At 36.3% G+C, this 20,587-nt stretch overlaps 1 protein-coding gene across 2 annotated transcripts in view; it reads right to left on the bottom strand.

Moving 5' to 3' along the window:
• The window catches only part of ASB2 (ankyrin repeat and SOCS box containing 2), a 74,754-nt gene that overhangs the window by 28,699 nt on the left and 25,468 nt on the right, over nt 1-20,587 (bottom strand). The window contains exons 3-5 of one of the 2 annotated variants that reach the window (XM_074235474.1): nt 11,177-11,281; nt 3,732-3,898; nt 1,771-1,926 (exon numbers count right to left, since the gene is read on the bottom strand). In XM_074235474.1, the coding sequence (XP_074091575.1) occupies nt 1,771-1,926; nt 3,732-3,898; nt 11,177-11,281 (428 nt within the window). The remainder of the gene's footprint in view (nt 1-1,770; nt 1,927-3,731; nt 3,899-11,176; nt 11,282-20,587) is intronic. The other variant, XM_074235475.1, reaches the window with a different exon arrangement.

A 20,587-nucleotide genomic window follows, 5' to 3' on the forward strand; every position in this document is an offset into this window, starting at 1 on the left:
CCCCATCACTTCATATAGAATACAGTCATTTAATGAATGTTTTGTGAATAAATGTAAATGAATGAATAAATAACTGAGCAAATGAAACAGAGTCATGCTATATAATAATATAACTTGATTTCTTTTAACAGATTGTGACCAAAATATTAATTAGTATACTTGTGAATAAGGAGAAGAAATGTGGGCTGGGTTCATAGGCAGGTGCACAATCTAAATAAATGGTATTGATGATTTCAACTCGAAAGAATATTTCTAATGACATAGTGCAAGCATCCATCCATAGCCTCATTCTATTCAACATATTTTTCAATGATTTGGATGTAGATGACATAAACATGAAGTTTAGAAAATAATAGCAGCTATATATTATTATATATTAATAGCTAATATCAACATGATTAACCTTTACAATTAATATCATTAGTAACTTTGTAATTATTTTAAGAATCATGAATATTATCTAAATTAATACCCTTTATATTATTGAATGGTTATAAATTTATTAATATTATTAATATCATTTTCTATAAAATAGCTTTGAACTAAAATATTAGCTAGATGGTACAGTGGATAAAATGCCAGTCTTGTGGTCAAGAGGACTTGGGTTTAAAACCAGCCTGACACATAATACTTACTTAGCTATGTGACTTAGGGCACGTCTCATAACCCTATTGCCTCACAAATAAAATATAAAATATAATATATACAAAAATATAATATATAATATAAATATAAAATAAAATAATAAATGCTTAATGATTTTCCATAACTGACTAGAATTGACTAGATGGAATTTAATACGGCTTAGGCTCCAAAAATTCAACTTCAGGATGGGGGGCACCTGACTGAGCACTGAAATATCAATAAAAATATTGTTGCTTTGAAGCCAAAAAACTGGTGTCCTTAGCCTACATTAATAGATACGTGGAGTACAAAATAAGGAAGGTGAGGCCACAACTGAAGGGTTGTGTACATTTCTGGTCACCAGATGTTAGCATGAACATTGTCAGGTAATATATAACATTTCCAGAGGAGCATGACCAGGATGGTAAAGGGTCTCAAAATGATGATGGAATTTGAATAATATTTGGCCAGAGTATTTTGAGGTTTGCCAAACCCTTCACTAGTTATCTTACTTGTTAAAGCACACAAAGTTGTGTTGGGTGTTAGAACTAATTCCATTTTATAGATGAGAAGACTGAGGCTGAGGGAAGATAGATGACTTATCCTGGTTCATACAGCTTAGTAAATGTATAAGGCTGGTTGACTCCAGTCTTCCACACTCCACGTCTAACAATCTAGCTATGTATCACCTAGCAGCTGAATATTAAAGCTTGAAAATTTTAGTGTAATAAGGTAGCTATCTACAGAACCAATACTGAGGGAATTCTTGTTTACTCAGTGTGGCTTCAGATGGCAGCTCTAGAACCAATGGGTAGAAAATTTCTAGGACACAAAATCTGGCTCAAAGTGTTTGTCAAAACAGCCCAAAATAGAACTGAAGTATTTTGTGAGATAGTGAGGTGCCTGTCATTGGAAGTGTCTCTGTCAAAGCTAGCTGACCACTTGGGGGAGACATTGCAAAAGGAATTCCTATATCTCGGTATGCAGAAGTCAATTATAGCTAAGGTGTTTCAGACTGTCCTTAAGCAATGATGGTTACTTTTATACTAAGTCCTTCAAAGGGAACAGTGTGTATTTGGAAGTTTGACTTCTGGGGTGTTAGCTGCATCCTCATTTTTATTGATTTCTAATACTTTAGGTACTTACCTTTATAGAGTGGGGTTTCTCGGGACTTGTTAGAAATATCTGGTTCAGCTCCACATTGTAAAAGTGTAAGTAAGCAGTCTAGGTTTCCTCTACAGGTTGCTATGTAAAGGGCTGTTTCCTCCTGAAGGGTGCGTTGATCAATAACAGCAGGATATGCTAGCAGAAAGACAATTTGAACAATCATTATTAATAATCTCACCGGAGGTGGCACAGTGGATAGAGCACTGGACTTGGAATCAGGAAGACTCAACCTCCTGAGTTCAAATCTGGCCTTAGACACTTACTAGCTGTGAGATTCTGCATAAGTCACCTCACCCTGTCCTCATCTGTAAAATGAGCTGGAGAAAGAAATGGCAAATCCCTCCATCATAGTTTTCCAAGAAGACCCCCAAATGGAGTCATGAAGAGTCAAACATGGCTGAACAACAATACACATGCATATTTATAGAATGCCCCAAAATTTTAGTTCAGCTTTAAGTTTTACTCATTTTAAATGGTACTAAAAATTTTGGGACAACTTAAAGATTTGGAAAGTAGCCCAAACTATTTATCAATGATCTGCTTGGATTTCAAGGAAGAATATTAATGAAATTACTTGAAATAAATCAACATATTATATTTATGTTTGTCTAATGCTTCTAACTACCCAAATGTTTTCATATAGATTGTTTAATTTTATCTTATACCAGACCTCAGAGGAAAATAAAGCAGTTAGCCTGAATTTGACAAATGAGAGAACTGAAGCCCAGAGATTTAATAATAGTAACTTACATCTCTAAAGCATCTATATCTAGGAAGCAAAATGGATAGAGCACTGAGTTTTGACATGTTTAAATCTTCTCACCACCCACTGACTAATGGTAAGCCAGTCATTTAATTCATTAATGTTATAAGATTCCCCAGGGGGCCAAAAAGAGTTTGGGGGGGGATGCAACTTTATTTTCACAAACCTCTAACTAAAATTTAGCATTTCCTTCAATTAAAAAGTTTAATTTTTAAAAAAATATATCCTGTCTCCATCAGGATAGCTAGTGATCAGCAAATCCCTTTACTGATTGAAAGGGGAGCTTTGACCTGTTCTATTTCCAGCTTGGGTCAATTTGTCCCTCCTTTGTCACTTTGATGTCCTCAACCTCCCCAGGCTTACCACATTAATGACAAACTTAGTGCTAACACCTTATTAGCATAATTCTCTGTGGCTCACAACTCTCAAATTCAAATCCACCCACCTCAGCTTCCCTAGTAGTTGGGATTACAGGCACCACACTTGGTTTAATCAACTAAAAAAATTAATCAACTAAAAAAAAAGCCCTTCTGAGAAGGGATGAATGAAGTCACCACACTGTCAAAGGTGTCCATGACCCCCCAAATGTTATAAACCCCAACTCTAAGACCACAAATTGCAGAGAAAGGATCCATCTAAATAGGTAGAGTTCTCTCACAGAGGAATTTCATATATATATATATATATATATATATATATATATATATATATATATATTTCACGAATATTTATATACACATTCATATACATGTGTATATATATATATATAGTGAGAAAGTAATAAATGCTAATTTTAGAACAGATGTCTTTAGTATTTTGTTCAGTCATGCCCTTAATGACTTCATTTGAGGCTTTCCTGGCAAATAAACTAAAATGGTTTGCTATTTCCTTTACCAGCTCATTTTACAGATGAAGAAACTGAGGCAAACAGGGTTAAGTGACTTGCCCAGAGTCTCACAGCTAATAAGTGCAATAGTTGAACACTTGAAGATGAGTATCCCTGATTCCAAGCCCAGTACTCTATGTGTATGTGTGTGTGTGTGTGTGTATCTTTAGATATAGTAATCAGATTTTTTTACATATTTTTTTCATAGTTTAACCTTTCTTTTTTTTCCATTTTCTGCTGTCTTCTCCTATCCTTACCTAATGTAGATGTACTATACTTTTTTCAACTCACCTTTCTGCAATATTTTCAGACAACCCAATTGGCCGTAATAGGCAGCTTCATGCAGAGGGAGCCATCCATCTTTGTTGGGCTCTGAGAGGTTTTTGCCTGACTGAATCATGGAAGTTAAAGCATTTTCATCACCATCCTTGATGGACTTCACCACAGGATCTATGACTCTTTAAGAATAAGGACAGCTAGTTAGCATTAGCTTGCTTGACACACATTTATTAAGCAAGTACTGAGATCCAGATGCTGCATGGGAAATTCAAAAAAGGACAAAAAACCAGTCCCTGCTCTCAAGGAGTTCACAGTCTAATAATGAGGGAGATAATATGCAAATGACTATGTGTAAGCAAACTATATCCATTACAAATTGGTGTTAATTAGCAATGGGAGTTCAGTAAAGTTTACTTGTAAAAGATGAGATTTTAGCTGTAAATTGAAGGAAAATAGGAAGAGAGGGAGGTAAGTGGAGAAAGAGAATTCCAAACATAAGGGTCAAACAACTAGTGAAAATTCCCAGAATTAGGAGATGGAGTTTCTTGTAAGAAGTCTCACTGAATTCTGTACTTAGTGGGGTTGAGTAGGGAAGGGCTTTGAATGCCTAACAATATATTTTTGATCCTGGTGATACCAGAGAGCCTTAAGTGGTTATTTGATTGAGGCTAGGAGTGGATTGAGGCTAGTGCCCTTTAGGAAGGTCAGTTAGTCAGCTGAATGGAGGATGGACTGGGAGTGAGGGAGGCCAAGAAGCTGCATATGTCCAGGCATAAAATGAGACCTGCACCAGCTTGATGGCAGTGTCAGAGGAAAGAAGAGAACATCAGAGTTGGGAAAGAAAAAAACTAGAATCACTTAACTATAAAGCCAACAAGCATTATTATATGATTCTTATTGTTTTAAAATCAATAGAATAAGAATATAATATACATATACATAATATAATCTGCAATATAATACAAAATATATAAAACAAAATATTTAAGATTTTAAAGAAAACTATATTGAAATATACTATCAAAATACTTTTTAAAAAAAGGTTTTTGGACTCCAGATTAAGATCTCCTACTTTATTAAATGCTTAGTATAATGCACTGTGCTGAGTACTAGACATATAAAATGTAAAAGTACAACTATCCCTGACATTAATATCATGTTAAAGTTGGGGAAAAGGCCTTAGAGAACATTAGAATTAGGAAAGTCCTTAAAAATAGGTTAGACAAGGGAACAAAAAGAAAATTAAAGTAGAAAAGACCTTGACGATTTGCATGAACTGATGCTGAGTGAGATGAGCAGAACCAGAAAAACACTGTACACTATAACAGCAATATGGGGTGGATGATCAACCATAATGGACTCACTCGTTCCATCAGTGCAATAATCAGGGACAATTTTGGGCTGTCTACACTGGGGAATGCCACCTGTGTCTAGATAAAGAGCCATGGAGTTTGAACAAAGTTCAAGGACTATTACCTTTAATTTAGGGACAAAACTGATATTTTATTGTCTGATCTCTTATACTTTATGTTTTTTCCTTAAGGATATGATTTCTCTCTCATCACACTCAATTTGGATCAATGTACAGCATGGAAACAATGTAGAGACTGACAAATGGCTTTCTGGGGGGTGGGGGAGGGAAGTAAGATTGGGGGAAAAATTGTAAAACTCAAAATAAATAAAATCTTTAATTTAAAAAAGGCCTTGAATATTGACCTACCCAAACCCTTTCTTTAACAAAGAAATAAAGTGATTTCTTTTTGGTTATTCATCTAGTCATTTTCATCCTTTTTGTGACTCATGGACCATGTTAGGGCAAGTCAGATCTTCCTATCCTCTACTATCCCCTGAAGTTTGTCCAAGCTCATGTTTGCTACTTCCATGACACTGTTCATCTCATCCTATGCTGTCCCTTTTCTCCTTTTGCCTTTGAACTTTCCCAACATCAGGGTCTTTTCAATCATCAAATATTTATTAAGCACCTATTATGTGCTAGCACTGGAAAATGAAGTTACCCTTTCTAACAAAGAGTTTACATTCTAATGGGGGATGTTAAAGATATTACTGAAGATTATCTGGCTCAGGATAGAGACCAGAATCAAACCCTGGTCTCATGGCTAATAAATTAATGTTATTTCAAAGAATCATTTGTGTCTTTGAACCTTCAAAAAAGGTATAGAATTTTTTAAATGATAATTTGGACTTTAAAATTAAAATCTCTCTCTTCTTCACTCTGGGAAACATAGAAGTATATTCAAACTGATGGAATGAAATAGCTCTGATCTAGGTGAGAGCCATATTCTACTTGCAGATAAGGAAACCCTAAGAATGCAGATTAGTGCCTTTTCAGCAGTTGAAAAGAGGGTAAGTAATTTGCACAGATTTGGACAACTAATACTTGTTACAAGCAGGATTTGAACTCAGATCTCTCTGACTTTGAAGCTGACTTTCTGTCTACTACCAGGCTGCCTCTCACTGAATGTTATAATGCAATTTATTTGGGAAAATTGAAATTAAAAATGCTGCCTGCACCTCAGACTATGGTCCTCTCTGAATCACTTCACTGTTTTTACTCTTCCTTTAGGGAATTAAAATTATATGACTACTCAGTCTTCCCATTCTTACTTTCTGTATATTTAATCTCAAAATGATCACCAAAAAGCTGGAAGGGACATTATTGTTTGATTAAAATAAAAAAAATCTAAGACTGAAAAAGACCATTCTCCCCCAATCCAATATTTTTTTTTAAATCTGGTCTCACTTTCAAAGTACTTTTGTTGCTTTTCAATCATTTTGGCCTTGTCTGACTCTTCCTTACCCATTTGGGATTTTCTTGGCAAAGATACTGGAGTGGCTTACCATTTTCTTCTCTGGCTCATTTTTTAGATGAGCAAACTGAGGTAAACATGGAGAAGTGACTTGCTCAGGATCACATAGTTAATAACTGTCTGAGGCCAAATTTGATTTCAAGAAGATAAGATTAAACAATCTATCCACTATGCCACCCAGCTGCCCCAATTCTAACTTCCTATTTAAACCTAGTAGTACAATTCTACCATCTCACAGATGAAAATTCTGAAGACCAGAGAGAGAGGCAATCACTTGTCAAAGTTTATCCATTTAGTTAATAGTTGGGTCAGAACACGAGCTTGGTTTTTCTGACTCAAGATTGACATTAGCAATAATATGTTCATCATTTTTGGAAAGACAAATTCAGCAAACATTTATTGAGGGTCTAAAACATTAAAATGAAAGCCTTCACTGTGAAGGGTTTTCCTGGCCCAATAGAGGCGTTTCTATTTTATCTTAGAGACAATAAGAAGCTATCAAAGTTTCTTTTTTTTTTTTTCTCCTTTTTGGCAAGGCAATAGGCTTGACTTTCCTAAGATCACACAGCTAGGTAAGTCTTATGTGTCTGAGGTTGGATTTGAATTCAGGTCCTCCTGACTCCAGGGCCAATGCTCTTTCTGCTGTGCCACCTCTCTGCCCCCATTGAAGTTTCTTGAGCAAAAAAAGTGAATGTACATTTTATGGCTATGGAGAATATGGATGAGAGAGGGGAAAGACCAGTTAGACAAAAAACCCATTAGGAGGCAATAAACCAAGAAAGTAATGATAAGGGTCTAAACCAGAATGGAGTATGGATGAAAAAATGATGGGAATGGATAAGAGAGATGTTATGGAGGTTGAACTGACAAGACTTGGCAACTTTATGAAGGTAAAAGAAGGAAAAATGGAAGATGATTCTGATGTTGCTAAATCATTTCCCCAAAGTTTCCCATACACATCTGCACAGAATCAAAAGTGAAAAGAAATTTAGAACTCAATTAGTCCAATTCTCAATGAGGAAACTGAGGTCAAAAGAGGTTCAAAGACTTGCCCAAAGTCAAGTTTATAACTAAAGTCTTCTGATTATAAATCCAATGTTCTTTCCATCATATTACAATATCTAGCACAATCTTCTGCACATAGTTACAAAATGGCAACTGAATAAATGAAATAATTAATGTAGCTACAAAGATATCCTCATTTTATATATGTCAAAAATTAATTACAGTGAGGCCAGAGTCAGTGGCAGGGCCAGAATCAAAATGAAGTGTTTTCAGACCTTTGCCCATAAATCCTCCTGGCTACTTCCCCCATTTCAATCTTGGGGTTGTATTAATATCTTTTTTGATATTTATTTTGTATTTATTTGTATTTATTTTGTATTTTTGTATTTCAAAATGGGTTTGTATTAATAGCTTTCTCTGCATATGAGATGCACATAAAATAAATGTGAATGAAGTCAGGGGAAACTGAGGCAGACAAATTAGAAACTGCTCCCACCTACCTACCATTCTCTACCAGAATGAGCTTTGCTCCATACTTTCATCAGAATATTTCTCAAAATCGGAAGAACTAAAGCCACATTGTACATTCCCCATTTCCTCTCTTCCCCTCATGCTCCTTCCTTTTGGTTAACCTTGCTGAGTGGTCTATTGAACTCCAGCTGGGTAGAAAGCAGAAATTCTATGTTAAGAAACAAGCATTTCTCACAGACATTCTCAGTGCTAGCCAAAAAGAGAAGAAATATATTTCCCCAGGGTATCCAGTTTACATGGCCCCTCCTGATCTTCCCCATTCTCCCCTCTTCCTAGAGAATAAAACCCAGGAAGGCTGAGAAGAGAGGAAACTGTTGTCTTTCTGCAGGCAGAATATGAGAACTCTCCATTCTTATCAGGAATCTCATTGACTATGATGAAGTTGTCTATTTATTAGAACATTGGACTTAGAATCAAGGTCAAATTCTGTCTCATTTACTTGTTTGTAGGTGACTCTAGGCAAATAACTTAATTTAGCTCAACCTTGGTTTACTTATCTGTAAAATAGGAATAATAATAATCTCTACATCACAGGGCTGATGTGAGGATCAAATGACATAATAATGGAACACTTTACAAACTTATAGCAGTTTATAAAATACTATTACAATTTCTCTCTCTCTCTCTCTCTCTCTCTCTCTCTCTCTCTCTCTCTCTCTCTCTCTCTCTCTCTCTCTCTCTGTAGAATGGAGCAAATTTTAAAAGATTTACTTCCCCAGGATGATCCTTCCTGGAACTAACCCAGTACTATTTTAACCAAATGCTGGCATTTTGGAGTAATGGTTGATCTGAACAGAGGGGCAGTTGGTTTTTTTGTTGAGTCTTCCCTGCACTAGAGGATATTAGTGTTCCCACTACTTCATCCCAAGTTGGTTTGCTGGGAAAAGTAGGTACTCCCTCAGTCTAGTGAAATCCTTAGGAAATCATTGACAAGAAACCCTAAAGCAAAGTGAATCAGAATTTCACTCATTCTCTTACCCTTTCCCTCTTAGCCCTCAATCAATTTTACTTAGCTTCATTAAAAAAAGAACACTTTAGAGATGGAAGGGGAGTTACAATGTAGAACAAAGAACTATAAGAGTGGGAATGGCCCCCAGAATCCCAGTTCATGGAATGTTGTACCTGGAAGGTATCTTAGAACAGATTGGAAAACTTTTTCTCTAAAAGGGACATTCCAGAATATCAGAGATAGAAAGAGATCTTGAAACAAGATCTTTGAGACTATCAAAGCTTGAAAAGGTCTTAAAATCATAGAACCATATTATATTAGAATTAAAAGGGACTTTTTAAAATAGGGCAAGATAGAATACAGAACACAAAATGCTGGAGATCACCTACCCACACAGTTTACAGAGGAAATTGAGGTTAAAAGAGAGAGGAAGTGACTCCCGAAGGTCACAAGGTGAGTACTGGCAAAACAGAGATGAGAACCCAGAGTCTCTCAATTTTCACTTCAGAACTTTTTTTGCACCATAAGGCATCATTTCTTCAAAGTGTATTTGCATAGTTTACCAGAAAAGATGTAATGGAGCTGTTGAGATGGATCCAGTAAGCTGACCTGATCACCAGGGTTTCTAGGCAAGGCTAGAAATAAAGGATTAGAAACAAGTTGCTTTAAAAATTCACAGAGGAGCAAAACTTTTTGATTCTTAGAAACCAGAATCCTTCTCTACACATTTGTTATCACTGTTGCCTATTGAAGTGCTAATTCTCTGGAGCTCCTCTTTTTAAAGCAGTGCCTAGGTGATGCTGAAGGCATCAAGGGCTACCACAATTTCCTCAGAATCAAAATAACAAGAAACCCAGAGACACTCATGGTGACTGTAAGCAAGCTGTAAGTATGTTTTCAAGGAAGATTAGTATAAGAGATATCATCGAGGACACAGATGATCAGAAAGGAGAAGAAGAGACAACAGATGGGATGACCCAGGGCTGAACTGAGATCCTCCAGAGATATTAAAAGCACCAGAGGAAGGCTTCTATATTAACAGAATTATCTATGGTACAGCAGAATGAATGCTCAATTTGGAATCAAAGGACTTAAGTTCAAATTCTACCTCATACCTTTGTGACTCAGAATAAGTCACTTAACCTCTCTTTATTTCCTTATTTATAAAAGGTGGAGGTTGGGCCAAGTGATCTCTAAGATATCATCTAATTCTATCTATGATCTCATGGCTTTCCAATTTATAATGGGGAAAAAATGAACATGGATACAACCCAATCAGGATGGGAATGGATAAATGATGCTCTGGAAGAAATACCCACTCCAATGAACTCAGAGAGCCATCTCATTTTGTCAAGTGGCTTTTGGACTTGTGCTAAGATTTAAGAACCATAGTTGTTCTAGGATTTGGGGATCCAATGGACTTGCTCACCAAGAAGGTAGTTCCCGTTATCCAAAGGAGTTTGCATTGACTATAATCCATTACAGACATGGACCTTGAAAGATCAAATATTAATCAATATAATTGGGGGGGAAAAGTATTTGTTTGGTAGTTATACTCAGATACAATGGCATTAAATAATGCTTCCTGATTCTAGCATTTCCTTCTTCTGTCTGTCTCTGTTTCTCATTCTCTTTTCTTTCTCTCTCTGTCTTTCTGTTTTTCATTCATCTCTTTCTCACTCACTGTTCCCCTTATTACATCTCTCTCAATGCATTTCCACCTCTGACTCTTCCCCTTAACTTATTATTTGTTACCATGGATATGAAAAGCATCTTAATACATCCAGAGTTAAAAATAGCATAAAGGCTAATTCAGTTAAGGTTCCCAACAAGTGAATTAAGCAAACATGAGCAAAGACCTGTTTGCCTCCCCATTGGGTGACTCATGAACTCTGAAGAATCAAGAGAGACTGGACCTTCTAGTCTAGGTCCAAACCTTGAAAAGACTACATGTATTTAAGGGACCACAACATAGAGGAAGGAAGAAGTGAAGGGAGGCAGGAATTTCTTCCAAGCCACCTTCTTAACTGCTCCAACATAGCCCTGAACCACCCCCCCCATACCACAAATGACATTTGGGTTAGTTTGGATAAATGACAAGGTGACTGGGAGCCTGGGACAAGGGAATATAGGGAGTCACTTACACAGGCTGGGGGGTCTTGAACAGGCTGCCGTTGTATCTTTGCCTGACCCCTTGAAACAAGCCCACATTGGGAGGCGGAGGCTGGGTCCCCGAAGGAGCTGCAGACCTGCAGGGGTGATGGCATGAGTGAAACAAGGAAAAATACTCAGAGTAAGAGAAGCGGGTCATATCCACAGATTGTTGGAAGCAGGATCAAGGGGGAGAGAAAGGGGGGAGAGGGAGAGGGGGAGAGAGAGGGGAGAGAGAGAGAGAGAGAGAGAGAGAGAGAGAGAGAGAGAGAGAGAGAGAGAGAGAGAGAGAGAGAGAAGCTGCTGGGCACTGGGACTTTGAATGAAAGCAGATGGCCACAGCTTGCTCTGAGCCGGACTCAGCTGTTCTCGGCTCTGGATTATTTTTGGCCTTCTGAGGAAGCATCAAGGGATTTGAATGACCATATAAGACAACAATGAGGTTCACACCCCCCCTTTAAAAAAAACTTAACCACACAGAAGGAAGATATGAAGTGACATGATATTCTCCACCTCCAAGGAAGATTTGAAAAAGTGGTTAGAGTGGTTAGCTGCAAGCTGAGGTCATGAAATTGTCCCAGCCCTATGGTGCCTTCAGGGCCAGGTCCCATCTAGGCTGAGCAGTGCCTCCTCCAGGAATGCTGAGCCCTCAGACCATGCCCTTTTCCTCCTCTGTTTTTTGACAACTAAGTTTAATTCAACAAGCTTATATTAAGCACCTGCTCTGAAGACAGAGAATTTGAACCCTGTCCTCAATGGTCCATGGTTGAAATTTTGCTATCCTAAGTTTTTTTCTTTTGTTTTTTTTCAATCATTTCAGTCATTCCAACTCTTTGTGACCCCATTTGGGATTTCCATGGCAAAGACAGATGGAAGGATTTAGAAGGCAACTCATTTTATAGATGAAGAAACTGAGACAAATAGAGTTAAGTGCCCTGCCCAGGTCACATAAGTGTCTGAGGTCAAATTTGAACTCAGGTCTTTCTGACTCCAGGCCCTGCTCTCTATCTACTGCCCTAATTCACTATCCTAGATTTTCCTAAAGATTCTCATTTATAAAATGTAAATGATCTTAGCATTCACCTTACAGGATTGTTGTAAGAATAGAATAAGACAACATATGTTCAGTGCTTTGCAAACTAGCTATATAAATTCCAGTAGTATTTTTTGATAGTAAAACAAGACACAGACATGTCATACAAAATAAGTACATTAAAAAGTTATAAATAAATTGCCACATAAAAGTCCAGACCAGTGGAACTCAAATAGAAAGAGGAAGGTTCATTAAAGATCCCTATAGACAGTAGTAACATAGAAAGTCTAGTCACTTTAACTATGTTTTATTATTATTTTTATTTATTTTATTAATTATTTCCCAATTTCATTTTAATGTGGCTCAGGTCCAATTCTGGAGTGTCATAGGCTCCATGTATTAGCCTTCAGTTTAATGTATTTGATTTAGAGAGAAGGAAATTATTGAGAGAGGCAGTGTGGAAAAAGAATGACTGGAATCAGAGGACCAGAGTTTAAATCCTGCCTCTGAATCTTACTCTGTGACTTTGGGAAAATAATTTAACCTCTTCAGGCTCAGTTTCCTCAACTAGACAGACAACTTGGGGAATTGACCCAGATGATCTGTGAGGTTCCACAAAATGTATGCTTGTTTATTTGTACAACTGTACTCTGAGATCCAGTGTCTTTTAACCTACTGTGATGGTCTTTAAATCACACTGAAAACCAAAAAAGGGAACAATTTCCTAACTTAAACTGGTGGCATCCACTTCTTACAAGGTAGCCAAATGGAAGCATGAAGCTTGTTTGTATGCTCTTAGTTATTAACAAATTTTATTGGAACTAGCTAGTCAGCTGCTGCAACACTTTACTGCTAGCACCTCTGGTGAAGCAATTGCCAAACCCTTTTCAAAGCTGCTTATTAACCTTTGGTGTCCACATGATTCATCCAACTCAAACTGGTGGCTCCAAGAAGCTGTAGCATGCACAGGCAGCCACAACCCCGGTAAAGCATCTTTGAGCTGAACCAGACTGAAGTTAACTGACAGGTCTCAAAACCCCAAGCATTTGAAGGTTTTCCCCAGCAGAATAGGCAGATGAAAACAACTTGTTCTAATAGCCATGAAAGTGACTGAGAGCTTAGAACTTGGTCAAGCATCAAAGGCTCCAGGGTCATCCACTGAAAGCCAGGCCATCATCAGTCAGCTTGACTTTTGTCCTGCCACTAGACTTTGAAGACTCAGGAAGAAACGGGGAGGCTGACACTACTTCCTGTGCCTCACTTAAATCCAATTCACACATAAGTCAGGACATCACTTGTGATGTCATTGGTCTCCTTCAAGAACAAAGGACAAACAACATAGAAGAATTTATAAAAGGGCAGTTATGAGGTACAGTAGATAGTCTTCTTGACTCCACTTCCTAAATTCAAATCCAGTCTCAGATATTTATTAGCAATGTGACCCTGGACAAGTCACTTATCCCTGGTGGCTCATTGATAAAATAGCAAACCACTCCAGTTTCTTTGCCAAGAAAACCCCAAATGGGGTTTTGAGAGTTGAATAGTTCTGAAAAATGACTCAACAGCAATGATAATAAAGTCAAGAATGAAAAGGAACCTATCCACTGACATTGTGGGGAAAGGCTCAACATTTTTTAAACAAACTCTTTGAGAAGTTAAGGACTGTCTTTCTATTTCTATTTGTGCTTGTATCCCCTTAACCTGGTACATATTGAGGGCTCCATAAATTTTTATTGATTGATTCACTGTGAATCAGGGAAGCAAGTACAGAGGAGGGGGCACTTTTGTTAGACTTTAAATGATGGGTAGCAATTCAACAGGAGAAAGAAAAGTATTTTAAGCAGAAAGAACTTTGCTTAAGCATAGAGAGAAGCAAGATAGTTCAGGATTTGTTCAAGTTAAGGGACAAAGTAATACAGAGAAAGTCAAATATTGTGATGTCTACTCCTTTACCCTTTATTGTGGGGTCTATATTAAGCCCTCTTTTCTCACAATCCCCACAAGAGTTTATCTTCTTTCTACATAAAACTATTAAATCTACACATGCATTTTAGCTTCCTCCAGAATTCCAGTCATCCTTCACCAAATACCTATTGGACATTTCTTAGATGTCTCATCAGCATCTCAATATGCATACAATGGAACTCATAATCTATGACCTCCTTTAAACTTCTCTTACTCCATGAAGGTCATCATTGGCCTTTCAATCAATCTGGTTGATAATCTCAGAGTCAATCTTAATCTTCCCCATCCCACTCCCATTTTGAACTTAGTTGCAAAATCTCACTACTTCCAGCATTTCTTAAATCTAGTCCCCTTTTCCCTAATCACAGGACCACCACCCTAGCTCAGTAGCTTATCACTTCTTACAAAGATTGTTGAGATCACCTCCTAAATGGTCTCTTTTACAAAACTGTGTGTGTGTGTGTGTGTGTGTGTGTGTGTGTGTGTGTATAAAATCTTCCTAAAACATAGGTCAAATTACAACACACCCCTGCTCAGAAATTTTTGATGCCTTCCTATGATTTCTACTATAAAATACAAATGCCTCAACTTGACATTTAAAATCCTTCATAAGATTGTACCTTGCCCAACATATTTTGTACAACTTCCTTTCACCCAATCTATATCCATTCAAACTGACTTTCTGTTCCCTTTCTTTCTCATCTCCATCTCTTTTAATCCTTAATGTCCTTCAAGACTCTACTCAGACAACACCTACTATGGAAAGCCTTTCCTGATTAGTTTGGAGTTCTTGGTCTCATCATACTATTTTATACTTGCTGATTTGAATATATCTTATAGTCCCCTAGTGGAATGTTATCACCTCTTACAGAGTAGGGGCAGGCTTTGAATATTTTGTCTTTATCTTTCCAGTATTTAGTGTAGTGTTTTACACAAGGCAGGCACTGGAAAAAGTCAGTTCTGTCTGAATCTGTTTCTTCATTATAAAATGAATGGGTTGGACTAGTGTGAATTGACTCTTTAATAATCAGCTGATTAGTAATTTTCAGTATGAACATTTACATTTTGGCTAATGATCCTGGCTTGATTTATACTGGAGTAGTTTACCATTTTCTGTTCCAGCTCGTTTTACAGATGAGGAAACTAAGGCAAACAGCATAAAGTGACTTGACTAGAATCACACAGAAAGTATCTGAGGCCAGATTTGAACTCAGGAAGATGAGTCTTCCATTCTCTAGACCTGGCACTCTAGTCACTATGATACCTAGTTGGGTCCAAAATGGAATAAGACTCTCTAAGAGGTTGTAAGAGTCCCCTTCATTTGAAAGTAATCAAGCCCCCTTGTCAAAAATGTTGTGTAGGAGATTCCTATTTAGGTACAGATTAGAAGAAATGACCTCTCAGGTTCCTTTTAGTTCTGTTTGTGGTTTGCTACAGTTTAAACCATACTCACTGCTGCAGAATGGTTTATAAATCTTTTAAAAACCAAAAGCAAAACTAGATGTCACCTGCCCTATATATTTGTATGTAATAATCAGCTACATTTCAAGTTTTATATTTGTTCATTTTTGCACAAATTTAGGTTGGAAATATCATAGAAAAAATCAACAATAGACATTAAAAAGCTGGAGAATGGGAGCTGTATAGCCTCTTGAAGTAAGCCACTGGAGTAGCAATGGCAGTATGTGGATTTGACCCTTCAAGCTGGCATTTATCACTATAGCTAAGGTACTATCCATTGGATATATTTAGCATAGAAAAGAGACTTGGAGAAACATAATTATTGTCTTCAAATAAAACACTTGTTTGGCTTGGCTCACCTGTGAAAAAAATTAGCCTCAATGGGCAGAACTAGGACTAATCCATGAAAGCTAGAAGGAGATGGATTTAAATTCAAATAGAAATTCAATTCACAATTCAAGTAATTCGTAAGAGAAATAGGCTGATTCATGAGGTTACAACAACAGATAATAAGCATTTATATAGTACTTTGGGGGCAGCAAGGTGGTGCAGTGGATAGAGTGCTGGACCTGAGTTCAAATCCAACCTCAGATGCATACTAACTATGGAAGGAACCCTGGGCAAAGCCTGTTTGCCTCAATTTCTGGAACTGAAGAAGTGATTGCCAAACCACTCCAATATCTTTGCCAAAAAAAAAACCTTAATGTTTAATAAATGAATCAACTAAACAACAAAAATAGTATTTTAAGATTTATAAAATGCTTTAAATATATTATTTGATCTCTGACATAATTTTATGAAGTGAATGCTATTATTATCCCCATCTCATAGATGAGGAAAGTGTCACAATTTAGTAAGCATCTGAGGGAATATTTGAACATATATTTTCTAGATTCCTATTCCAAAGGTTCATTCACCGTGTCACCTCTTGCCTTCATCCATAATGAACTCTTCATTACTGAAAGCCTTTCAGGTACTTGTGACATATGGATGATTCTATGTTAATACTGTAGAGATGGGAAGGGGTCAGGTCAGGTATTTTCCTGGGTCATTCCCCCGTGAAGAGTTCATGATTCTATGAGTTCAAGTCTATAATAAGACTCAGTTTATCTTCTAATATACAAGAAGAATAAGATCTGTAGGATGATATACTATGGTCATCTTAATGTTAATAATTAAGTTGTTTGTTTGTTTGTTTTTTACCGAAAAGATTTAAAGTCCAGAAGGACTTATTTATTCAGGGTCTAAAAGCGTGTATGATTCTCTTTTTCTGATCCCAGTCATAGATACTAGAGAATTTACTAATAAAATCCTGGGGAACTTTGCCAAGATGATTGTTACATCATCTGTGTACAGCGCTGCTATTTACACAGAGTGGGAGGGGGAAAGTCCTTTTACAAAGTGTACATCACATTCTCAATAATGTTTTCACCAAAATACTTTGTAGCCTGTTAGGACTGGTCCAATGAAGATATTCTCAAGTTGGGGAGGTATTTCCAAGCAAAGAAGAAATGGGAGACTATCACCTTAGAAAAATTGGTGACAAATGTATATTAAGCCCTCATATCAATGTTATAGAACAGAGCTGGAAGGGATAACCTCAGAGGTCATCCTGAGAAACTTTCTTAGTTTACCAGGGAAGAAATTAAGACCCAGAGATGCTGTGTAACATGCCCAAAGTGAAACATGTAGTAAGAGTAGCAGGACTTGAACCTAGGAAAGCAAAAGTCCTCCTTTAGCTATATGAAGAATTCCAGTCTAGGTTAAAACTCTGAAGCGTATGTTGCTCTGAGCCTGAGTGAAAAATAATCCCCTGGACTGAAAAAAAAAAAAAGACAGCAGTCTGAAATCTAAGGATCTGCCAATGTTTCATACTCTAGATGGAAAGAAGGGAGGAAATAAGCATCAGGTAAAAACTATGTGCCACCCTCTTTGTGAAATCCTTTATAAATATTATCTCATTTGATCCTCACCACAATTGGGCAATGGGTACTATTTTTATTTTCATCTTATAGTTGAGGAAACTGAGACAGACTAAGGGAAAACATAGCTAGTAAATATCTGAGGCTGGATTTGAACTCAATTCTTCCTGACTCCATGTCTAGCATTGTATCTATTGTTCCATAAAGGGAAGGGGCAGGGAAAGAAATGGTGATAGTTCAGATTTTGTCAGAAAATCTGGGTTTGAATATTGCCTCTATCACTTATTTTACTTGATTGATTTTGGACAAATTACTTCCTTCCTCTGAACTTCCATTTGAGAGTCTGGCTAGAATATCAGGGCCAATTTAACTTGGACACACTAAGGGGCTGTGAAGGAGAGATTTCAAGAGGACCATGAACTTGAATGGGAAAAAATTATATCATTATTTGCATTAACCTCTAGCAAAGGGGACTTTTTGCTCTTTTAAATGTCATGGAACCCCTTTGGTAGTCTGATGAAACCCATGGAACCCTTCTCAGTTTAATATTTTTTAAAGCATAAAATAAAATTTTAAGTAGGAAGTCAAAGGCTGGTGAAAATAAAGATGTAATTTTTCCATTCATATTCATGGATCCTTCTGAAATCTGTGAACCCCAGGAATTCCTGTTCTAACTGAAATTTAGCATTTCCTTCATTTAAAAAATTTTTTTTCAGACAGGGGCTCCTTAGATTTCATCAAGCTACCTGAGGGATCCAAGGCACATAGATAAAAAAAATTGAGAACCTCTGGAATAGCTGGTTTTTAGTCTCTTCTAGCTCTTAATCTCATGAATATTACTTTCAAGTTGAAAGGCACAATTTTTAAATAGTCATTCTTCTTGTTTTTAATGTGTGGACTCAACCACTTGACTTTTAATTCCTCCTCACTCTCTCATCTGTCTTCCAACTGATCCCATACCTGACTTTTGGCCTTGATGGAATGGGAAGGGTGCATTCCATATCGTTTCAATAACTGAAGCAATTTTACCTTCCTTCAGCTTAGCTAGACCTTATAGACAAAAATCTGTAAACAAAATTACTTAATTATTCCTGAAGCATCCACTTGGAGTAAAAATAAGTCACCTAGCTAACCAATTAATATTACATTGCTATATCAGATGCTGGTGCTTTTTTTCCCAGTAAGGACCAGGCTGCTACTGAACAAGGAGAAATGAGCATGGGGAAGATGGGTAATTTTACAATGACTCTTAAGTCAGGTTTCCCAGAGTAGAGTTTAATTTGTTATATTTGTATGTGAAATCAGTGCACAAAGCTCAAATACACACATATACATAAGAATATATTCATATATATATATATATATATATATATGAATGCAAATATGGACTTGGAGGGGGGTAACATAACACAGTAGATAAAGAGCTATCTTCATTCAGTAACACATGGGTTCATATTCTGTCTCTGATTCATATTAATTTTGTGACTTGAATTCTTAGTGACCCAAATCATTTTTAAAATTTCTTTGTTTGAAAGTACCTATCTAAATTGGGAAAAAAAAAATTTTTTCCCTGAGAGCTTCCTCTACCAATGAAATGAAAGCTCTAATTGTGTGTGTGATTATATTGGTCATGTTTCAATCTTGTCTGATTCTTTATGACCCCCTTTTTGGTGTTTTCTTGTCAAAGATCCTAAAGTGGTTGTTATTTCCTTCTCCAGCTCATTTGACAGTTGAGGAAACTGAGACAAAACTGGGTCCCACAAATAGGGTCTGAGACCAGATTTGAACTCTGGAAGATACTGCATGACCTAACTGCCTGTGATTATAAGATGCATATGTGTAAGTTTATATATTATATGTAGTGTAAATATACACATTCATAAATGTAAATAAATATTACACATTTGTATATGACTATGCATAATATATAAAATACACATATATAATTTATACAAATATGGACATATATACACATGACATCTATACACTCATAAATACAGACATACATACATGACACATACATAGCATGTCCCAAAGTCTTAGTATATTTTAAGCTAAAATTTAAAATATGTATTTGATATTATTATTGAGAAAAGGACCACCCAATATGCTGTGAATACTTAACCTTGCATTAAAATTTGGGACATCCTGTTTAAGAATTTATTTGCTCACATATATGAAGAAATTTTAAATATATGAAATTTTTTATTTTTAGGGAAGACTCAGTCTGTAAAACCCCTCCATCAACTTAGAAGAACAGCTCATCTAAAACTTTATTTCATTCAGTTTAATTCAACAAGGTTTTTAAAATGCCAAGGTGTTAAATGCTATAAATACATGTATAATATATATATATATATATATATATATATATACACATACATACATGTATGTATATAAAAACACAGAGAGACCAAAAAAAGGAAAATAAATAGCTACATTGTTTTATTGTAATAGTTTGAGTCACTGAAAGGTTACAAGACTTGCTCAGGCTTTCCAGCTAATATATTCAAGAAACAAATCTTGAATCCAGGTCTTAAACTCAGTAGAATTTATTTATCTTGAGGAAAGGATCTGATTTGGTTTTGGTATTCCCAGGCCTTATAGTGACTGGAATATAGGAGGAATTTAATAAAAGTTTGTTGAATTAAATTTAAATATAAAATATGCATTACCATTCTACCATAGGATTGATATAAAAAAACCATATAAGGGCTATAGAAATGTGAGTTAAGACATACTTTCCCGATTCCATAGTTGACCCTTTCCCTGTTACATCCATTAGTCTGTATCCAAAGTTAAAGCACACAAAAGCATTCTGAAAATAAAAACGAATTCTTTCCTGGATTAGTTAGCATTTTAGAGTGTCCACACCACTGTTACCATTCATATAAATAATTGAGAATTAGTCAAATAGAATAATTCACATTTCTACAATACTTTACAAGCACTTTCCTCTTAACAGCCCTGTTGGTTAAATAATGTAAGTCTTATCCCCTTGTTACAAATGAAGAAACTGAGAT

This window comes from Macrotis lagotis, chromosome 4, assembly GCF_037893015.1.
Source record: "Macrotis lagotis isolate mMagLag1 chromosome 4, bilby.v1.9.chrom.fasta, whole genome shotgun sequence".
Taxonomy (NCBI): Eukaryota; Metazoa; Chordata; class Mammalia; order Peramelemorphia; family Peramelidae; genus Macrotis; species Macrotis lagotis.